Source organism: Homalodisca vitripennis, chromosome 3, assembly GCF_021130785.1.
Source record: "Homalodisca vitripennis isolate AUS2020 chromosome 3, UT_GWSS_2.1, whole genome shotgun sequence".
Taxonomy (NCBI): Eukaryota; Metazoa; Arthropoda; class Insecta; order Hemiptera; family Cicadellidae; genus Homalodisca; species Homalodisca vitripennis.
This window is the reverse complement of record NC_060209.1, coordinates 88,146,789-88,165,000: the sequence shown is the minus strand read 5'-3', so window position 1 is coordinate 88,165,000 and position 18,212 is coordinate 88,146,789. Positions and strand designations below refer to the sequence as shown.

Here is an 18,212-nt window from a genome sequence, read left to right as displayed (position 1 = left end):
CATTTGATTACAGATTAAACATTAATCATGAATGGATATAGCAATCTACTTGAACTTTGTTGTTGACAATCTGAATTGTCCGTAGGGTTATTTAACTCCCTCCTCTTGAATGGACAGGCTAGCTTTATATGTATGTAATACTCACTGTGATCTGGCCATGGCTACATGATAATAATAATTGGAAGGTATGGCTACTTTTGAACAATAGTTGTGATCCTAAATTCATCCTGTGATCCTGTAGTCTTATACGGCTAAAGTGTCACTTAGAATATTTATATGCACAACAAGCAAAAAGAATCCTAATTGGTTTAATCAGATCCATGTAGAATTTCCAGAAAACTCAAGTTCACTTGCTCTTTAATTGTTCAATACATAACTGCTAAATAACACAAAGACTCTTTCTACATTATTCCACTGAGGTTGCATAACTACTACACAGCTGAAAATTAATGACTGGGTAATTATAACCTGAGCTAACGTGAGATCAGCATCAGCGGAGAGAGTTTGGAGGCTCTTAAGTGGACTGTACATCTTGAGTAGTCTCAGTAGTGCAGGGGAAGAATCCAGGGGTAGGCTTTCCAGCAGCTGACCAGGCTCTATAAGCAGTAAGAGCCCATGGTAGGGTCTCAGGCTCTGAAGACATCTGAAACACTATCTACGGTGAAGCTTATACATTACGTTACATACTATACTGAGTATTGACCAAATAACTTCAGGATATTAGTTTAAATATTTGTATTATGCAATAAAAAGTATAAGTATTTTTTACATATTTTTAAAGGTAATTTTCATCAGATTTATTCCTCATTTTCATGAAGAATTGCAACTTTTGGCAGTACTTTAAAAACATGAGTAGCTCTATAAAAGGAAGCAATTAGAGGAATGATGAATCTGTCAACGAATAGGCTATAAAAACTGTTCCCAATGCTGAACAACCTCTGATATTTACATATTTAAAGTTATTACAATAACACAACATAATAAAATCAATTATTTATCTTTTAATAACAACACTCATCTGTACAACATATGAAATAGAATAAATATTGAAACAAAATACTCAGTTAAGAATTATTAATTACTTTACAATATTTTATTAATATTGTTAACTTATCTTACTATTTATTGTATTGTTTTCTTACTGTTATTGTTATATTATTATTATTAAATGGTTATTAGTTATTTAGTAGGTCTTTGTATTATATATACAAGCCATCCTGTAGAATTAATCTATTGTAATATATATTAATGTCTTATTAAATCAAGTATATTTGAAAATATTTCAATGTTCAATGTGGGTAATAATACATAATATTACAAAAACTGCTTATATGAGTCCAAATTTATTGATGTTAGGCTATATCATTTCAAAATTACCTGTCAATGGTCTCAGGCTCTATCATGAATCCCTTCTTGTTAAACTGATGAACCTTTTGTGGCAAACAGAAAGTAAGTTGGATCCAACGATTGATACGCAGTCTCACCAAGCCAGAGGAGATAAGATCATCATACACTGTGCGCAAAGCACAAGCTAAGGAACATCGCTTCAAGATTATTTCAAATGGTGAGGTCTTATTGTTGTCCACTTTGCATCCTTCTTCTTCATGCCTACAAATTGGTACTACTATTTAATAAATTTGTAATAGGAAGAATATCCATCTAATATCACTAAGGTGATTTATAGTGACTTCTTAAAGTTTGGAATAAACACTAAAGGTGTTTTTGTACAAAGCAAAAAGATATAGCATTTATAGGGCTACTTGTTTCTTTATCTTTTAACTTTGTTTAAGAACAAATTAAACCTACTTCAAACTAAATCTGATATTGAAAGTATTTTTAGATAAATGTCCTAGACAAATCTTAATTTTAATTACTTCTGATTTGTAGGGCAGTTGGGCAGAACAATATCAAACTTAAATACTTCAACTCACACTCATTTCTTGTTATCAGTCACTGAATAACACAAATTACCACAACTGCAGCAGATTCCTTATGGCACAGAGTCAGATTGAGAGTACTACAGACCACTCAGTATGGAGTCGCAGTGAAGGTATTAATGTGATATTTTTGGATAAAATACTTCCTAGTGGTAACATAATTTACGTTATAGTCTCATGACCTTTAACATTTACTAAAATAATTACCTATATAAAATAATGTACCTATATTGAACAATACATTTTATACAATGAATAAACATATTAGGCTTGACATATTGACCATTTTTTAATTGAATTCCCACTTGGATGTTTTAAAAACAAGCTGTGTGACCAACAAAAAATAAGACACTGGAGGACTGAAACTAAGGTACTTTGGTGTTATCTATAGGCCACTATTTTTAGAAGAGTTTCAATTACCAGAGACCCAAAAAACTACAGTATTAGAAATAACAAACTTTATTTGACTTACTGTGAAAATTACATGTTTATAATAATTAGTTCTTGTTTTCTACCTCCCAAAAGGAAGTGATGTTGGTGAGAAGATATCCACTACGTCCCTATCTACTATTTGTTTATCATATAAATTGTTTGTCTATCATATAAATAGAAACACATGTATATATTATAAATAAATCTAAGGTCAAAAAATTGGACCATCTAGGATGTGATATGGGGTCAGGAAAGTATCACTAATCTAAACTTACTTATTATAGCCTAATAAAAAAGAATATATAGGGACAGAGTGGCCTCCTCGCCAACATCACTTCCTTTTGGGGGGCAGAAAACAAGAACCGATTGTCACAATGACATGTAAGTTTTACAGTACATCAAATAAACTCTGGTCTTTCTAATAATGTGGTTCTTTAGGCATAACCGCATAATATTAAAGTACCAAAATTAATTATTATACTCTAATACAAAAATCTTAAGCTCTATTTGACAAAAAACAAGTGACCATCCTCAAAACATAATAGGTCTGCTTATTACCATATGAGAGCATTGATTAGTTACATACCTAGCAGATGTAACCATACTTCAACTGATGAACAGCTATTGATTGATCAAAAGATATAGAATGAAACTTGTATAATCTTACCTAACTGATACTTCGTCATGGGCCATTATCATTTTTTTCATTTCATCTGTAACATATCCACAGCGCTTCTCTTCATGCCTCAGGGCAACACCTAACCTTCTGCTCAGATCATAATAACATTTAACAATGGAATGATTTGCAACTGCTTGTAATGCAAAAACTATATTTATCAAAACACATGAGGGATTGCCTTGTTTACTATCTGACGAACCTTTCCTTGAACTAGACTGTAGGAGGGTTGGGTGACCGACAAATCTTACATCATTAACCTTTAACTCGAACTTCATCTCACATAGTTCTTGCTTCACAGCAAACAAAGTTGACAAAACCTCATCTGTGAATCCAGTTAAATGCCCTTTGTCTATGTTAAATGTTTGAGGAGCTGGACTGTGTAAAACGTCTTCAGTTGTATTAAAACAATATGTATTTTTTTTACGATTTTGTTGACTTGATTCCGATCTGATGTCAGTGGTATGAGGGTATCTAAACAAAAGTCTATCACCTTTACTATCACTTTTAACCAAAATTACACTAATGGGATCAGCTTCCATAGTGAAACGCAGGCCTTAAAAGATAAAATAAAATGGGAAAAAATTATATTAAAAAATGGTTAAAACCACTGGTTTGGGAATAAACATTATTTAAGTAGAAACCAAAATTAATTATGATTTGGCAGTATCAAATATAAAATCGTCATTGACAATTTAAACATCTAGTTCGAGATTGCAGCATAGAAAAAATGAGTGAATAAAGTATTTCTATCAACTCTTATTTTGTAAACACATTATTAGTTTCATTTCTTAATTTTCCTACAGTGACACCTACTAAGACATCAATTTAATGCTATATTATTAATTTATTTAAAATTTCTTAAGTTATGCTTAGCCTAAATTAAATCATTGCATTCTTATAAAATAATGTTGGTAAACTGATACACATAACAATAACTGTCCTCAATTTATCAGTTCAAAAATCAAATGTTAAAATCACTTGCATCATGTTCACTATAAATGTCATCAAGTTGTAAATTCAAAACAACAATGAAAAATCAGCTATAACAGGAACACAAACGGACCAAATTGGATTAAACACTGCATTCTAGGTTAATTAGAACTCCCACAACAAACTATCCTTTTATTGATCAACTTGAGTTGAACAAATTGTCATTCGCCACTGTAATAAGTAAACACGACGAAACTAGTAATGTAATAAATTATCAATAATAATAAATAATTAAGTCGCAAAATTCAGAATTTAAAAGCCAAAAATTTATCTGATACTAGAAGTGAAACCTCTTGGCTCTTTCAGAATATTATCAGCTTTTTGATTGACACTTCTGGTTACAGCTGTTGTGCCATACGTAACTGAAACCAAACAGCTGACTTTACACACTTTTTGTTTCATAAAACGCTGGCTTTAATTACTATCCATGAAATTTGAAGCTACTCTATATATTGGCACTTTGGTATTAATTTATTACACGTTATTAAAATACAATTAATTATAATGGTTAAACAAGCTGAACATAGATCTTTTAACTCGTTGAAGCATGATGTTTAGGAGAACTAACCACTTACATTTTGCCCTTTTAGTAGTGCGCCAACCACTTTGATAAAAGATTTTAGCTTGTACTCTAGTAGTCTAGTGGGAAATGGATGAATTATTGAGGATGTTTAGTTCCTACAGGTCTCACTAGATGATGTTTTTATAAAAACTCTATTGTTAGTAAGCCTGCTGAATAGCAAACAACGTTATGGACAAGACTGTGCAATGATGTAATTTTTATAGTGAGTGCTAAATGTTGAATCTATGACATTTGAAAGTGCTGTCGCATTTTACGTAGTGATGTAAGGAAGTGAGTACTCTTAGTGTTTTTAAAATTAATGAACGAACAATCTACTACTATTTTCATGTTCTAACTAATGGTTAGTAGCACTGACCACCATGCATTCAAGTTAGACATAACCTAATTGTAAAGATTAAAACATTTATTATTTTTCTGAACTATTTGGTTATGGGTCGTGAATCGATTGCGGAATACCTAGAAGCAATCCATAGTGATTCAGATTGTGATCAATCCGATGAAAGAGATGAAGATTCGACGTGGTGTCCCCTTGAACAAATTTCAGAAGAGGAATACTGCTGGTTTTTTTTTTTTTTTTTTTTTTTTTTTTTTTCATCTTTGGATGAATCAAAGCAGGAGGAGTCTCCAGTACATATTCTATCAAACCATGATAGAAATATTGTGATTAATAGTCTAAGTACTAGTTGGTCTATTTTTACAAAAACCTACTCTCTCCAGAAAAGTCGACTAGGTCTAATGAAATAAGTTCACTTGAAATTTCGGAAGGATTGTTATATATTATAGTCCGATTTCCTCATCTGACACTATAGTTAGGTACGTAAGCAATGAGATATCAACACCGTCCGGTCTTAACTCATCCGTGGCCTCTGATTCTGATGAATTACAAAAAGCAGTGTCTTGTTTTGATTTACCGGGGCCAGCACATTCCCTAGACACAACTTACTATCCTTCTACACGGGAGCACCTACCTTCAGCCATGCAGGGTCTATCATCCACTCCAGGTCACATACTAAAAGACAGCGATCGTCTGACACCGAGTCAGTTCTCATTCGTCAGGACAGCCCTGCTTCAAAATTGCCAAGAGAAGGGGAGTAAAACGTAAAAAAAACAACAGGGTGATTTGCGTTCAGGTACACTGATCATCATACAGAAACCTGCACTTGAATGGAATAAAAATAAAAGGCTGAGAACTGTCATTCCTGATTTTGAGTCAAGTTCAGAACTTACGTTACGATAATGTTAAGAATCTACCAAACAAGATACCTACTTCTTTATTTGGTCTGTATTTTCACAAAGATCTAATTGATCATATTCTCTACTCAGCGAGAGAGAAACAAAACATTGCAAGCTGTAACAGAAGATGAAATACGTTTATTTATTGGAATGAATATTTATATGGGGATGAAAAGGCTTCCCAGTTATCGTGATTACTGGTAATCTACTCCGGACTTTGACGATTCCTATATTTGTGAGCTAATGACTGTAAATAGATTTGGGTGGATCCTAAGCAATATACATTTTAATGACATCGCGATGCAGCCTGAACGTGGAAAAAACAAGTATGATACACTGTATAAGTTAGGCCAGTGCTTATGTATCTCTCAACAATCTTCATGGACCATTACAAACCCCAACAAAAGTTTGTTGTTGACGAAACAATGGTGAAATTTAAAGGCCAAAGTAGTCTAAAGCAATACATTAAAAACAAGCCAATCAAGCGAGGATTTAAAATTTGGAAAACAGACTGACGATATTGAAGTGGAGCTTGTGTCCCGACTTGTTATAGATCTGTGCAACGATTTTACTGCCAAACATCAAATGTTGTTTATTAATAATTTCTTTACTAGTCCTGTACCTACTACTTATCAAACTAAAGGAAACCCAAATTTTTGCCTTTGGAACGGTAAACCCACAAAGAAAAAACGTACCTCAACTAGCAGAAGATAAGAAACTAAAAAGGGGAGAGCTTGACTGGATGCATTGTGATGAATGTCTTACATCATTCAAATTGAAGGATAACAAGTCTGTTCATTTGCTATCTAACTATCATGACCCTTCGGACACAGTAACAGTTCAAATAAGAGAAAAGGATGGAACCTTAACTGATGTTCCTTGTCCACAGATCCTAAAGACTATAACAAAAACATGAACTATTTTACCTGCAATGTAACCTTATGCCTTGGCAAATACAAAAACTGTTTATCACAAAAAGTAAATGTACAGTAAACTTTGGATAAAAAACATTCGAGATTTCGGGGGCCAAAAACATATGTTTGACTTTTAAATCTTGTGATTATTGTAAGTTTAGTTCTATGCAATTTATTAAACACCTATTGAATAACTCTGTGTCTAATTAAAAACCCCTTCTAAGATCCTTTAAATCTTATGTTATTGTTGCAGAAATAGGTGGTTAGCACAGCTAACCACCTTTCACAATGTCATAAAGTGTAAACAGAAAGTGTAATGCTTTTAAAAACAATTTTCGTAAAGAGTTATGGTAGAATTAGGTAATATACAGATTTCAGGAAATAAGTTCTGTGCTTGAAAGGGTTTATATACTGAAAATAACTGCTTCAAAGAGTTAATATCTGATAAAAAAGTTACTATGTCACCAAATAAATTAAATGCAACATTGAAACAAAAATATTAATATTAGTTATCATTGATAAAAACGTTAATTTTATCATACTATATAAAATCAAAAGATTATAATTTAATATTTGTTTATATTACATTTATTGTTTAAGTATAGCTATTGGAAATGGCTGTTGCAGACAGTAACTTTACCAATTATTATTCATGAACGTGCTGTAAAAAGTGCAGAAAATACATATTCATAGTATCAATGGAACAATTCAGTTCCAAAAGTAGTAACACGTGATTTGTGAACGGAGAATATGAGAGCTTTGATTATGTATCAATACATGAAAAGATATTGCATCCGACGCTAAAATCTGTTAAAACAGTTGAAAAGTTGGGGTTATGCGCTATATAGCGGTAAATGAAAGGCACAACGATTATTAAAATATATTACACAAAATTATTAAACATTATATTGAGTAAACAAATGAAATTGACAATAATGAAAACGCTCACTATTTTAAATTGAATTCTTAAGAAATAGATAATTACTATAAGAAAATAGATTACGTCATCCTAGTGCGATCTATATCACTTTAAAGTGCAGGCCCAGCTCAAGCGCATGACGTGGTGTTTATATTATGTTTTAAGTTCAAAAATATTTTCAAATATTTCATTTTTAGAGAAAAACATGCTCTATTGTGATTCACTACTTTAACTTCTAACTTCACAATCAAACTGTTAATGAGAGATAAACTGTGAGTTTATTTGGATTTCTTGCTGGATTTTGTCTTGTTTTCAGTTGGACGTTTAATGAGAGGTTAGGTTATAGTGGCCAGTCATTTCCCAGGTCGAACTTTGGTAAAATAAGTAGTGCTCTTTGCTGTAGTTTCATCGTCTGCAACTGTTAAACATATATAATAAGTTAAATGTGTTCCAGTGCATCGCAAGATCTCTTAAACATAAATTGTCAGAACATATACACACAATTAAAAATAATAACATCTATGTGTGTATGATACAGGAAACTTGACTAACAGATCAAGATAACATTAGTGTTTTTGGCAACAATACTTATTCAATAAAGATCAAGGTTTTATATTATTATGTGGGAATATGAGTACTCATCATCCCTACTGGGGAGCAATAAAATTACTCCTAACACAAGATAAAATGGTATTTTTCATGAATATAACAATTCATTATTTAGTTTTGCTTAATGGTCACAGTCACACTACAATTTCCTCCTTAAATCATCAAGCTTTTACCCATTTATTTTTTGCGTCACCAATATGCATGCTAGCACCCAATATGGATTTAGAAAACTGAAAGGTTGCAGTGGTTATCATGTTACTTTCATAACAGACACTTTAATATCCATTTCGTACAAAGAAACTACTGTTGCTACAGCATATCCTGTGCCTATGATAATGTTTTTATACCAGCACTAATAAATAAAATGTCCAATTTAGGTATTCCACCTAGATTCTTGGTTTATTGCCATAACTGGCTTATCAGCAGGCACTTAAGTTTCATTGATTCTAGGTTTACGTGCACTAGAGTTAGTAACAGTGGTTACCTCAACGATGTGTTCTTAGTCCTTTGTTATTATCCTTATTACATATAAGATAAATTCGTTTTTACCGACACGTATTAAATCCCTACAGTATACTGGTGATATTTTGCTATATTCTGCTAATAAACATTATGATGTAGTACACACGCAAATGCAGCAAGCCATACGCAATCTAGTTACATATTTTGAACTGTTACACATAGAATTCAATGCCCAGAAAAGTAGTATAATTATATTTTCCAGACATAGAGAGTTGTTGATCCTGATCTACAATACTTTATAAAGAAATATCGATTACCATTAGTTGATACAATATAAATTCTGGGTATTTTTATAGATAATAAACTTACTTTTAAAACTCATATTAATAAAATATTGCAATAATGTCTAAAGGATGTTAATATATTTAAATCAATTAGTTGCAGAATAAGTGGAGCGCATCCAACATTTGTACTGCAGATTTACAAAAGTCTTATCATAAGTAGGTTAGGTTATGGATGCTTTCTTTATGGACACATTGCCAAAGTTGAATTGAACAAAATAGACAATATTCAAAATCAAGCAATAAAATTGCACTTGGGGCATTTAGATCTACCCTACCCCCATTATAGCATTGCACACAGAAGCAGCAATAATGCCTTTAAGTTTAAGGAGAAATATGTTAACTGAAAGATAATCTATAAGATTATTACTCATTGTAAACATCCTGCTTATTTCGGTTTGATGGATTTACACTCGACATATGCAGTATTGGGAAAGGAATAAGATGCCTTTAGTTTTACAGTCATTAAAAACATTTCTCAGATGAACCATAATTTCTCTATTAATGAAGAACCCAAAAATTAATGGGATTTTAAAGAACCTCTTTTGGTTAGCAGTAATGAAAAACCTAACTCCAATGTAAATATAACAGATAACAATGAGTTTACAATTAATAAACATATTCAAAATTAAAAAGTTATTTTGCATGCAATAAAACAGAAACTTACCGCAACATATAAAGACTATCTGTATGTTTTCACAGATGGCTCAAAAACAAAAGATGGTACGGGGTCTCCCTTTTATATTCGGCTGCTCAATATATCAGGGCTATATGAATAAATGAATAAATGAATAAATTATTTATTTCCATCAATAAAATAATTTTTAAAGGAACACTTTTATAACCCAGGAAATAATGGAAATAATATTCTTTAACCCGTATTCATATAATTATACAATCGAACTAATAGCAATTTTTAAATGTATTAAATATATAAAGAATTTAGATTTTAATGATTTTGTTATATTAACAGACTCGCAGGCAGTAGTAAGCGCTAGAGAAAACATCTTCGAAGGTTTATCGAAACAAAATTAAACCTTTTCAATAATATTCAAAATAAAATCTAAGAAAAATATTGTCCTGCAGTGGAGTTAAAGTCATATAGGTATTTCAGGTAATGAAAAAGTTGATAAATTAGCAAAAGAGGCAATAAAAGATGGCACTCAAATTGAAAAATTACATTTATCCGTAGACGATTTCAAATCGCACCAAAAACAATTATACTTCTCAAAATGTAACGATCTATTTATGGGGGTAAATAAAGCCCGATAGTATAGAGAGGTTGTTGAAACGATGCCAAAATATAAATGGTTCGAAAATGTTGAAATGAAAAGATGGGAAATAATCAACAGTCTAAGATTAAGATTTGGTAACGCCAATATAAATAATAAACTTAGCTAAATTCTCCAGTTAAATGATCTAGAGACTTTCAAAGTATTACTTTAATTTTATAGCTCAATTACGAAATGTATTTAAAACAAAATAACGCACTGCAGACTGGTAACATAAATGTAACCTAGCTAAGGTGCTTCATCCAATGAAGCCTGATGGACCCTTAGCGAGAAGTTATTCTAGATCCTTACAACTCCTGCGTCAAGAATTAAATAGTATGTTGAGGCGGCATAGGATTTCCCCAAGCCTATTAGTCAAACACAATAACAACAATTACAGAAGAAAAAAACTTATTTTATCCTTGGTATGGTCAGCGTACGGTCAGATGGCAGACCATACAGAACTTTTACATCCCCTGGTAGACAAAAGAGAAATTGTGACAGCCTTCAAAGTGAATGGATTCAATGACGCTCAGCAAAATTCCATGGCTGGACAAGCTCTTTCACTAAACTATTCTTATATTTATGTGGAAATGAATTTTTATTCAAAATTTAAATTTTGCAGATAAAGTATTTCTCGAGATATCTTGCTACATGATACATTCACATTCTTATTCATTATACGATATTTTTTCTTAGTGACGTTTAAATATAACAAAAGTCTACACAACAAATCACAAAAATGATGTTATGTGTGTTGGGATAGTTAAGCTAAATATTTTAAAATGTAACATATAGATTTTATATATTTTATATAGTTTCAGTCAGTCTGGTTAAAAATTTATTTTTTCTGCGATTTTATCGTAACCATCATGGTTACGCACGACACCAGAGTAAAAATATTGGCTAGTGCTCAGCCAAACCTATGGAGTGATATGCACTTTCACCAAACTCAGTGTTATATATTGAGTCTTTTGAGCGTGATAAATAAATTAAAAGACAATGAATTGCATGACAGGCTAGAGGGTTGTAAATTTTATACACCTATATAGAAATTAAGTTTCATGCAATAATTGAAGCCTATAGTCATTTCGTTTTCGAGATATCTTGCGGATAGTAGACAGACATACGTACATGTATCAAATTTGTCCATCGCTTCGAGAGTTAGCCTTCGCTAACCCACACACAATCATGTTTTATACTTTTCTGTAATACATCTATAATCAATCACTGTTTCTTTCGTTTGTCACTAGATATGCCGTAATCACAACGTTTCAAGTGGCAACAGCTTTGGCAGGGGATACAATTTGTATGTTATCTCGAATAGACTATTTAATACAGAAGTTAATCATAATACCTTATTCTTGATTTACATGCGAGAGGGAAGAGGGAGATATCAGAATCACGTTAGAGGTTTATAGTGAACCTGTAACAGATATTTTAAATCGGCAATCTTTTAGCTGCATCGCTGTCCAAGCTAATTAGTGGTGAGTACTGTTAAACAAAAGTTAAATCTGATGAGTTTTGAGTAGGGTTCTTATACACAGATAACATTAATTGAATATATTGCACGTATTAAGAGAATATGGACTACACTAATTTAAAACCGTTTGTTGTTGACTTCCCTTGGAATTGAACACACACAGTATCTCTCGGAAAACTTCATAGGTTATAGCGACAATCATTGACGTTTTCGCAAATAAACGTCACAGTTATATTCAGTATATCATTGGTTGCCTGAACTGTTTGTATATTTAAAGTTTTCAAAATTATATAGCCTTATTAAAAAAATGTAATAGACTTTGAGATTATTCCAGATATTCTAGTTTATTAAAATTACAAGTTCAAGCTAAAAAAGTGTACTTATAATGCGAAACATGATTCCTAATCTGGAACAGAATCAATTAGTTAATATAATCTTCTATTAAATCAACATTAAATATTTTGACTGAGTGCTTTATTTACATCATATATGTACGTTAATGTATTTTTTGTCACTGAAAATAACGTCCACAACAATCACATCAAATCGCCGTAACAAATACAAAAGTCCAAATATTTCACATTAAAAATATAGAGGAATGGGAGCTCTGAATTCTTCACATTGTAACTGTTGGTTCTTCGAAATAGCAGTATTCCATTAACTTCGACTTCACTGATAAAATCAACAGGAAGCGGTAGTTATGTAAGGTACCTAGTATTTATAGTAAGATGTTCTGTTTGTAATTAATTTTAACGCCTACAATATGAATCTTTGTTAAACTTTCTTGTAAATAGTGTTTCGCAGTAAACAATATAATACATTATTGTTGTCTACTCACAGTATCTTAACTTTGAACTTTTATGTATTGACCTTAAACTTAATAAAAGACAATGAAATAAACAACGAACTAAAATAAATTGCTAAGTTTATTCTACTAAAATAATTTATTCAAAATATTTAATTTTATTAGCATTTTTAACGCAAAGATAATTTTACAATGTAGAACAATAAATTTTGATGCTTATATATAAACAACTTCATATAACAATAACACTGTTATCTTTAAATATTAAAAACGAAATTAAGTGTCAAATAGCCCAAACAATTTACCAAATAAAACTTAAGAATAAATTAATACACACAAAATAAACATAAACTATAAAAAGTACCAAAAATAAAATCTAGGAAGAAGATGTAGTCATAACAAAGGAAGATAAGGAAAACACTGTAGTTATAATAAAAAAGTCGATTACGATGCAAAGTTAACATATGTATTTTCTTAACAATAATGACAACAAACTATTACTAAAGGATCCCTCTTAAACGTTAAGTAAAGAAATCAACTGCCAAATTAAATCCAAACGTATGTCTGGTCCTGAAAAAATAAGAGCCCAACTGTAAGTTATTAACACAATAGCTGCAAAATTCAGAGGTTTAAAAAAAATTCCCTAAACAAGATAAACTTATTAGATCCTTGATAAATTCTGTTGGGTTGCCGTCATAATACGTTGCCAAAGCAATAAACATATTAATCAAACAGAATGTTACCCTGGCCGATAGAAGGATTTTAAAATATCCCTTTAGGCTCAACTGGAAGAAAGGTAGATGTAACATGAGGCTATCATCTCGAAATTTTAAACTGAAGGTGCGTTGTTTGTTTGTCTTGTTCCTATAACACCGTTGGGACAATAACCCTCAATGTTCGCATATTAAATATAGTCGTAACACTTTTTAACATTTAAAAAATCCTTAATCTTGAAACCTTAACAGATAAGACAGTTTTACTACCATATAAATTTCTTTGTAAAAAACGTGGACTTGATTTAGTTATAATTAATCAAAATAATATTATGCTTGTAAACACATTCACTTATAACGGTTCTATTGTATATTTCTGTAACTTTAAACGACCACCATCTTAAAATATTAAAAGTGATTACAAAATAAGTAGATATAAATGTTATTTTGAATTACTGTTTATAATTACGTACTATTATGTGTCAAAAGTGTATCAGTGTAGGTCTACGTTGTGAATTAGTGGAGTTAAAATTTTTGTTTGAATGTGAATTGCCGCCATCTTGAAATTTTCTTTGGTTGATTAGCAAATGAATTCACCCAAGCTGCATACAGATACCAGTTATGTACCAAGTTTCGTCTAAATCTATTAAGAACTACGGTGCGGTAATTATCGTGTTCACAACTATTTTCGCAATGTTGTATTCTAGTTAAGTTACAACTTTATACGCGCGCTATCTGGAAACAAGCTATGTGATATCTATATATAATTGTAAATGACCTAAAATTTATAAAATACTTTTTCGTTTTGTGCGATAGTGCATAATAAAAAATATATAAACATTCCTGTCCAAATTATAAATGGTCGCTATCTTGAAATCTTAAGAGATATTTGAAAAGTGAAAGAATCAATTTTGGTTATAATTATGTATTGTATGTAAAACATGTATTAGTTTGGTTCTAATTTATGAATTAGTTTAGTTACAATTTTGCTCAAATGTGTATTGTCGCCATCTTGAAATTGCCATTGGTTAAGACTGGTCTACGAACTCATTCCAGTTATATACAGTCACCATGTATGTACCAGGGTTGGCATACATCTGTCAGGAGCTACGTTAATTATTGTCTTCACAATATTATTCCCGCAATGTTGTATACTAGTTAAAACTGTTTACGCTCGCTATCTAGAAACCATGCGGCATATAAAAACCCGTTGAAACAAGCATTGTAAATACCTGAGAATTCTAAAACACTTTCTTTGTTTGCTATACTGCATAATATATGTATTTTCTGCTCACGCTCCTTAGCGGTACTCTGGACCGACCACTTTTGGAGCGGATCACCTTGCGAGCTCTGACTGGCACCAGGTCGCGGATGTTTTCGTACAGGGCCACCTTCCTCAACACCTACGTAACAGCCCAATTGTCCGCTCCGTGAATGGTATCTTCAGATAATATTGTCAACTTTTTTGACAGCTTTGGTGTTGTTAAACTTGCTGCAATAAGCTCCTCAATAAGCTCCTGCCTCTATTAACTATTAAGTCCATATCATTTTATTTTACGTTGATATTAGTCTAAGTACCTTTTTACTTTTTGTGATATCCTAGTGTTGGCTTCTGTTTTCACTCTTGTTCTTGTTGGTACGTAGTCAGAGGTAGCCTATTTGTTGACGACTTTGTTGTTTAATGTTATTTTTAATAGTTAATGTGTTTATTGTTTATTATTACTGCAACGAATCCCTTATGCATGTATATACTAATTTTCAATATAGGTTGAATTACAAAAAGTACTTGTTCTGTCGGAACTCGAACCGGTCTCTCACTTGCCGGGCGAACATGTTATAGAACACTACATTACAGAGTCCTTACGATTCAATTATTTTGCAGTTGACCATTTATGCAACAATATATGTTCTTACATAACCAAAGTAACATATGATCAGAAGGTCAAATACCTGTGAATTTTTAACATCAATTAACACTATTGCCACTAATACAAATATGATTTATGTATGTACATAAGTTGCAACATAATTAATATACATATAACATACCCCCGGCTTGTGCAAGCGTACCTTTGAAGTGGCCGCACTCGCTTATGTGTTGACGGATTTCGTTGAACAAGTGCCGTTGGAATTGCAATAACAGTTATAAAATAGTTGGTATCTTTTACATTTTTTTTATAACTGTGCTGGTTTTTTTAGTTGACTTTAAAAATGTTCAGCAGACTGCATTTTGTTAATATTATAGCAAATAACATAACAATAAATATTTTTAAAGTTTTTCTCTTATATATCCCAACCTATGTACCAAATTTGTAATCTGTAGAAAGCATCTGTAATCTGTAAAAAAAGAAATCTCCAAAACACTATTATTAAATAAAAATCTTAATACACTATTATTATTACTATTATTATTGAGGTTAAGTGGTATAGAGGACTTTATTGTCCTAACTTCGCCTCCAATAAAGACATTTTTCATTTCATTTTCATTTCATTATTCTTGGGCACTTCATTGCACATGAGAATCGATCGAGTCTTTATTTCGACAACTTAATACTCAAAATTATAGATTTATGTTTAAATTGTGGTTTCTATACCAACTGAGTCACTAAAACTGGTAACATATTAAGAAACTATCTCAGGTCATTCCTTGAGAGATGCTGAAAATTTAATCTCAAGTGAGAATGTTATTGCTGCGTTATCTGATCATCATGGACAGGAAGCTGTTATTAAGACTTCGTCGCCTGCTGCTTCTTTTACTCCAAAGTACACAGAATCTCTCGTATTTTTCTAAAGAGAATAACTCCAATTTTTGTTATTTTCTGAAGAATGAGGGTTGAGATAACATTTATAATACACATGACTTTAACGCACAATTTGATGCATTTCACGGTACAGTCAAGCATAATTTTGATGTATGTTACCCTTGCCGGAAAAAAGAAATCTCCAAAACACTTACTATTAAAAATATTTACAACAAGAAGTACTTCAACTGAAAGATATATTGCAGTTTCTTTACTCTGAGATAAAACATATTCCTGTTGTTAATTCTCTGCGCAGAGAATATGAGGACCGTTCTACTTCTAAAAAGATATCAGGAATCGAAGTCTGATCAAGTTTGACACAAAACAGCAGTCAGTATCTTCCAATAAATATAAAACTACTGCACATTACAGAAAAAACGCATCATAAAAAGAGGAAACGAATTCAGCCTACCTCTGACTCTGGCAAATAGTACCACAGCAGATAACCCAACGAGAGTAGCCGATGAGATTAATGAACATTTTTCCACCATCCTTTTTGACTATACCCAGTCCATTACATCTAAAATACCACCTTTAACTGCGTATTACAAGTATTTTTCTGACTTCTTGTAATGTGTAACAGAAACGGAGATGATTTCTGTTCTTAAGCTTAAGACATCCACTGGAATTAACCTTATTTTATCTAGGTTGACAAAATTTGTAGGCAATAAAGTGTCCACATCTCTTACATTTCTAATAAATAATTCATTAGAAAAAGGATTATTCCTAGATGATCTGAAATTTGTCATAATTAAAACCCTCACAAGAAAGGTTGTAAATTAGATTACGATAATTAGAGGTCTATATCAATGTTTTCGCCACTGTCCAACGTATTTCAAAACAATTTTAAATAGACTACTTTGATTTGTAATGAAGAATAATATTTTCTCTACAATGCAAATCGGCTTCATTAAAAATAAATCTACGGTTTATGTAATCGAGTTATTGGTGCCGTCAGTTGTTGATGCTCTTGATAGAGGGAACAAATCTTTTGGCTTTTTATCTGACTAGAGAATTCGACATGGTTAACCATAAAATGCTCTCAAATATACACACTGTATTGGGAGTTAAAGGGCTGGTTCTTCCATTGGGTGATCTCATACTTGAAAGTTAGAAAGAAATCGGTACTTATTCCATTCGGAGATAAGAATAATTGTTTGAATAGTGTTCAATCTCGTGAAACTGATCCTATGTGTGTTCCACAGGGTTCAGTCCTAGGGTCAGTTTTTTTTATTTATTAACAACCTTACTCTATAGGTTTCTGAATAGAAAGTCTGCTTGTTTGCAGATGAAACCTCCATCTCACTTTCTGTCAAAGATCAGCATGAACTAGAAATAAAACATATTGTTAAAGCTAGTTCACTGCTTCAATGGTTTGAGCAAAACCAATTGCCCCTAAACACAAAATCTCAAATAATTGAATTTAAGATGAGCAATTGATATAGCAATTTATCGTTGATGATTGGTGGTTCTGTGGTTGCCTCTTTTTCGGCAACAAAGTTCTTGGGTGTAGCAATCAACAACAACTTAAGTTGAAGTTTGGGCAGCACAGAGAAGTTAAGTTAGCAAGAAGTTATGGTTTGAAAGAAGTGAAGAAATATTTTTTTTTTTAGACACTTATCTATATTTGTAGTTTTAATTTATTAACAGCTTATTATATTTTGGAAGAGAAGTCAAAGCACTCCTGCTAGAACAAGGCTACTATAGGTTGCCGAGTTAGTGTCTGATAGGGCCACAATGCTTTTATTTATTTAAGCTTGTTGTCACCCATGCTACAGTAGAATAACAAACACGTACTTTGACGCAATTATGCAATTTGTACTGTTATAAATAAAGATCATTGAGTTTAAGTTTGTAGAGCTATTTTGAACTGGATTTACACTTAATGATATCTCACATTCTTCAAGATAAATAAACTAACTATTTCGATTTGTTTGACAAACAATGAAAAATATTTGATCGAAGTATCTACAATTTAAAAATTCCTCTCAATTAAGCACAATTTTGTCAATATTTTCAAAAGTCCAACTGAAATAACTG

The 18,212-nt window shown here is 31.7% G+C and overlaps 1 protein-coding gene across 1 annotated transcript in view; it reads right to left on the bottom strand.

The window, feature by feature from the left end:
* The window catches only part of LOC124357160 (GATOR complex protein NPRL3), a 13,292-nt gene extending 8,936 nt beyond the window's left edge, over positions 1-4,356 (bottom strand). Inside the window, exons 1-3 of the mRNA XM_046808667.1 lie at positions 3,037-4,356; positions 1,378-1,608; positions 469-643 (exon numbers count right to left, since the gene is read on the bottom strand). Coding sequence (XP_046664623.1) covers positions 469-643; positions 1,378-1,608; positions 3,037-3,587 — 957 coding nt within the window. The 5' untranslated portion in view covers positions 3,588-4,356. The remainder of the gene's footprint in view (positions 1-468; positions 644-1,377; positions 1,609-3,036) is intronic.
* Between the last annotated feature and the right edge of the window lie 13,856 nt (positions 4,357-18,212).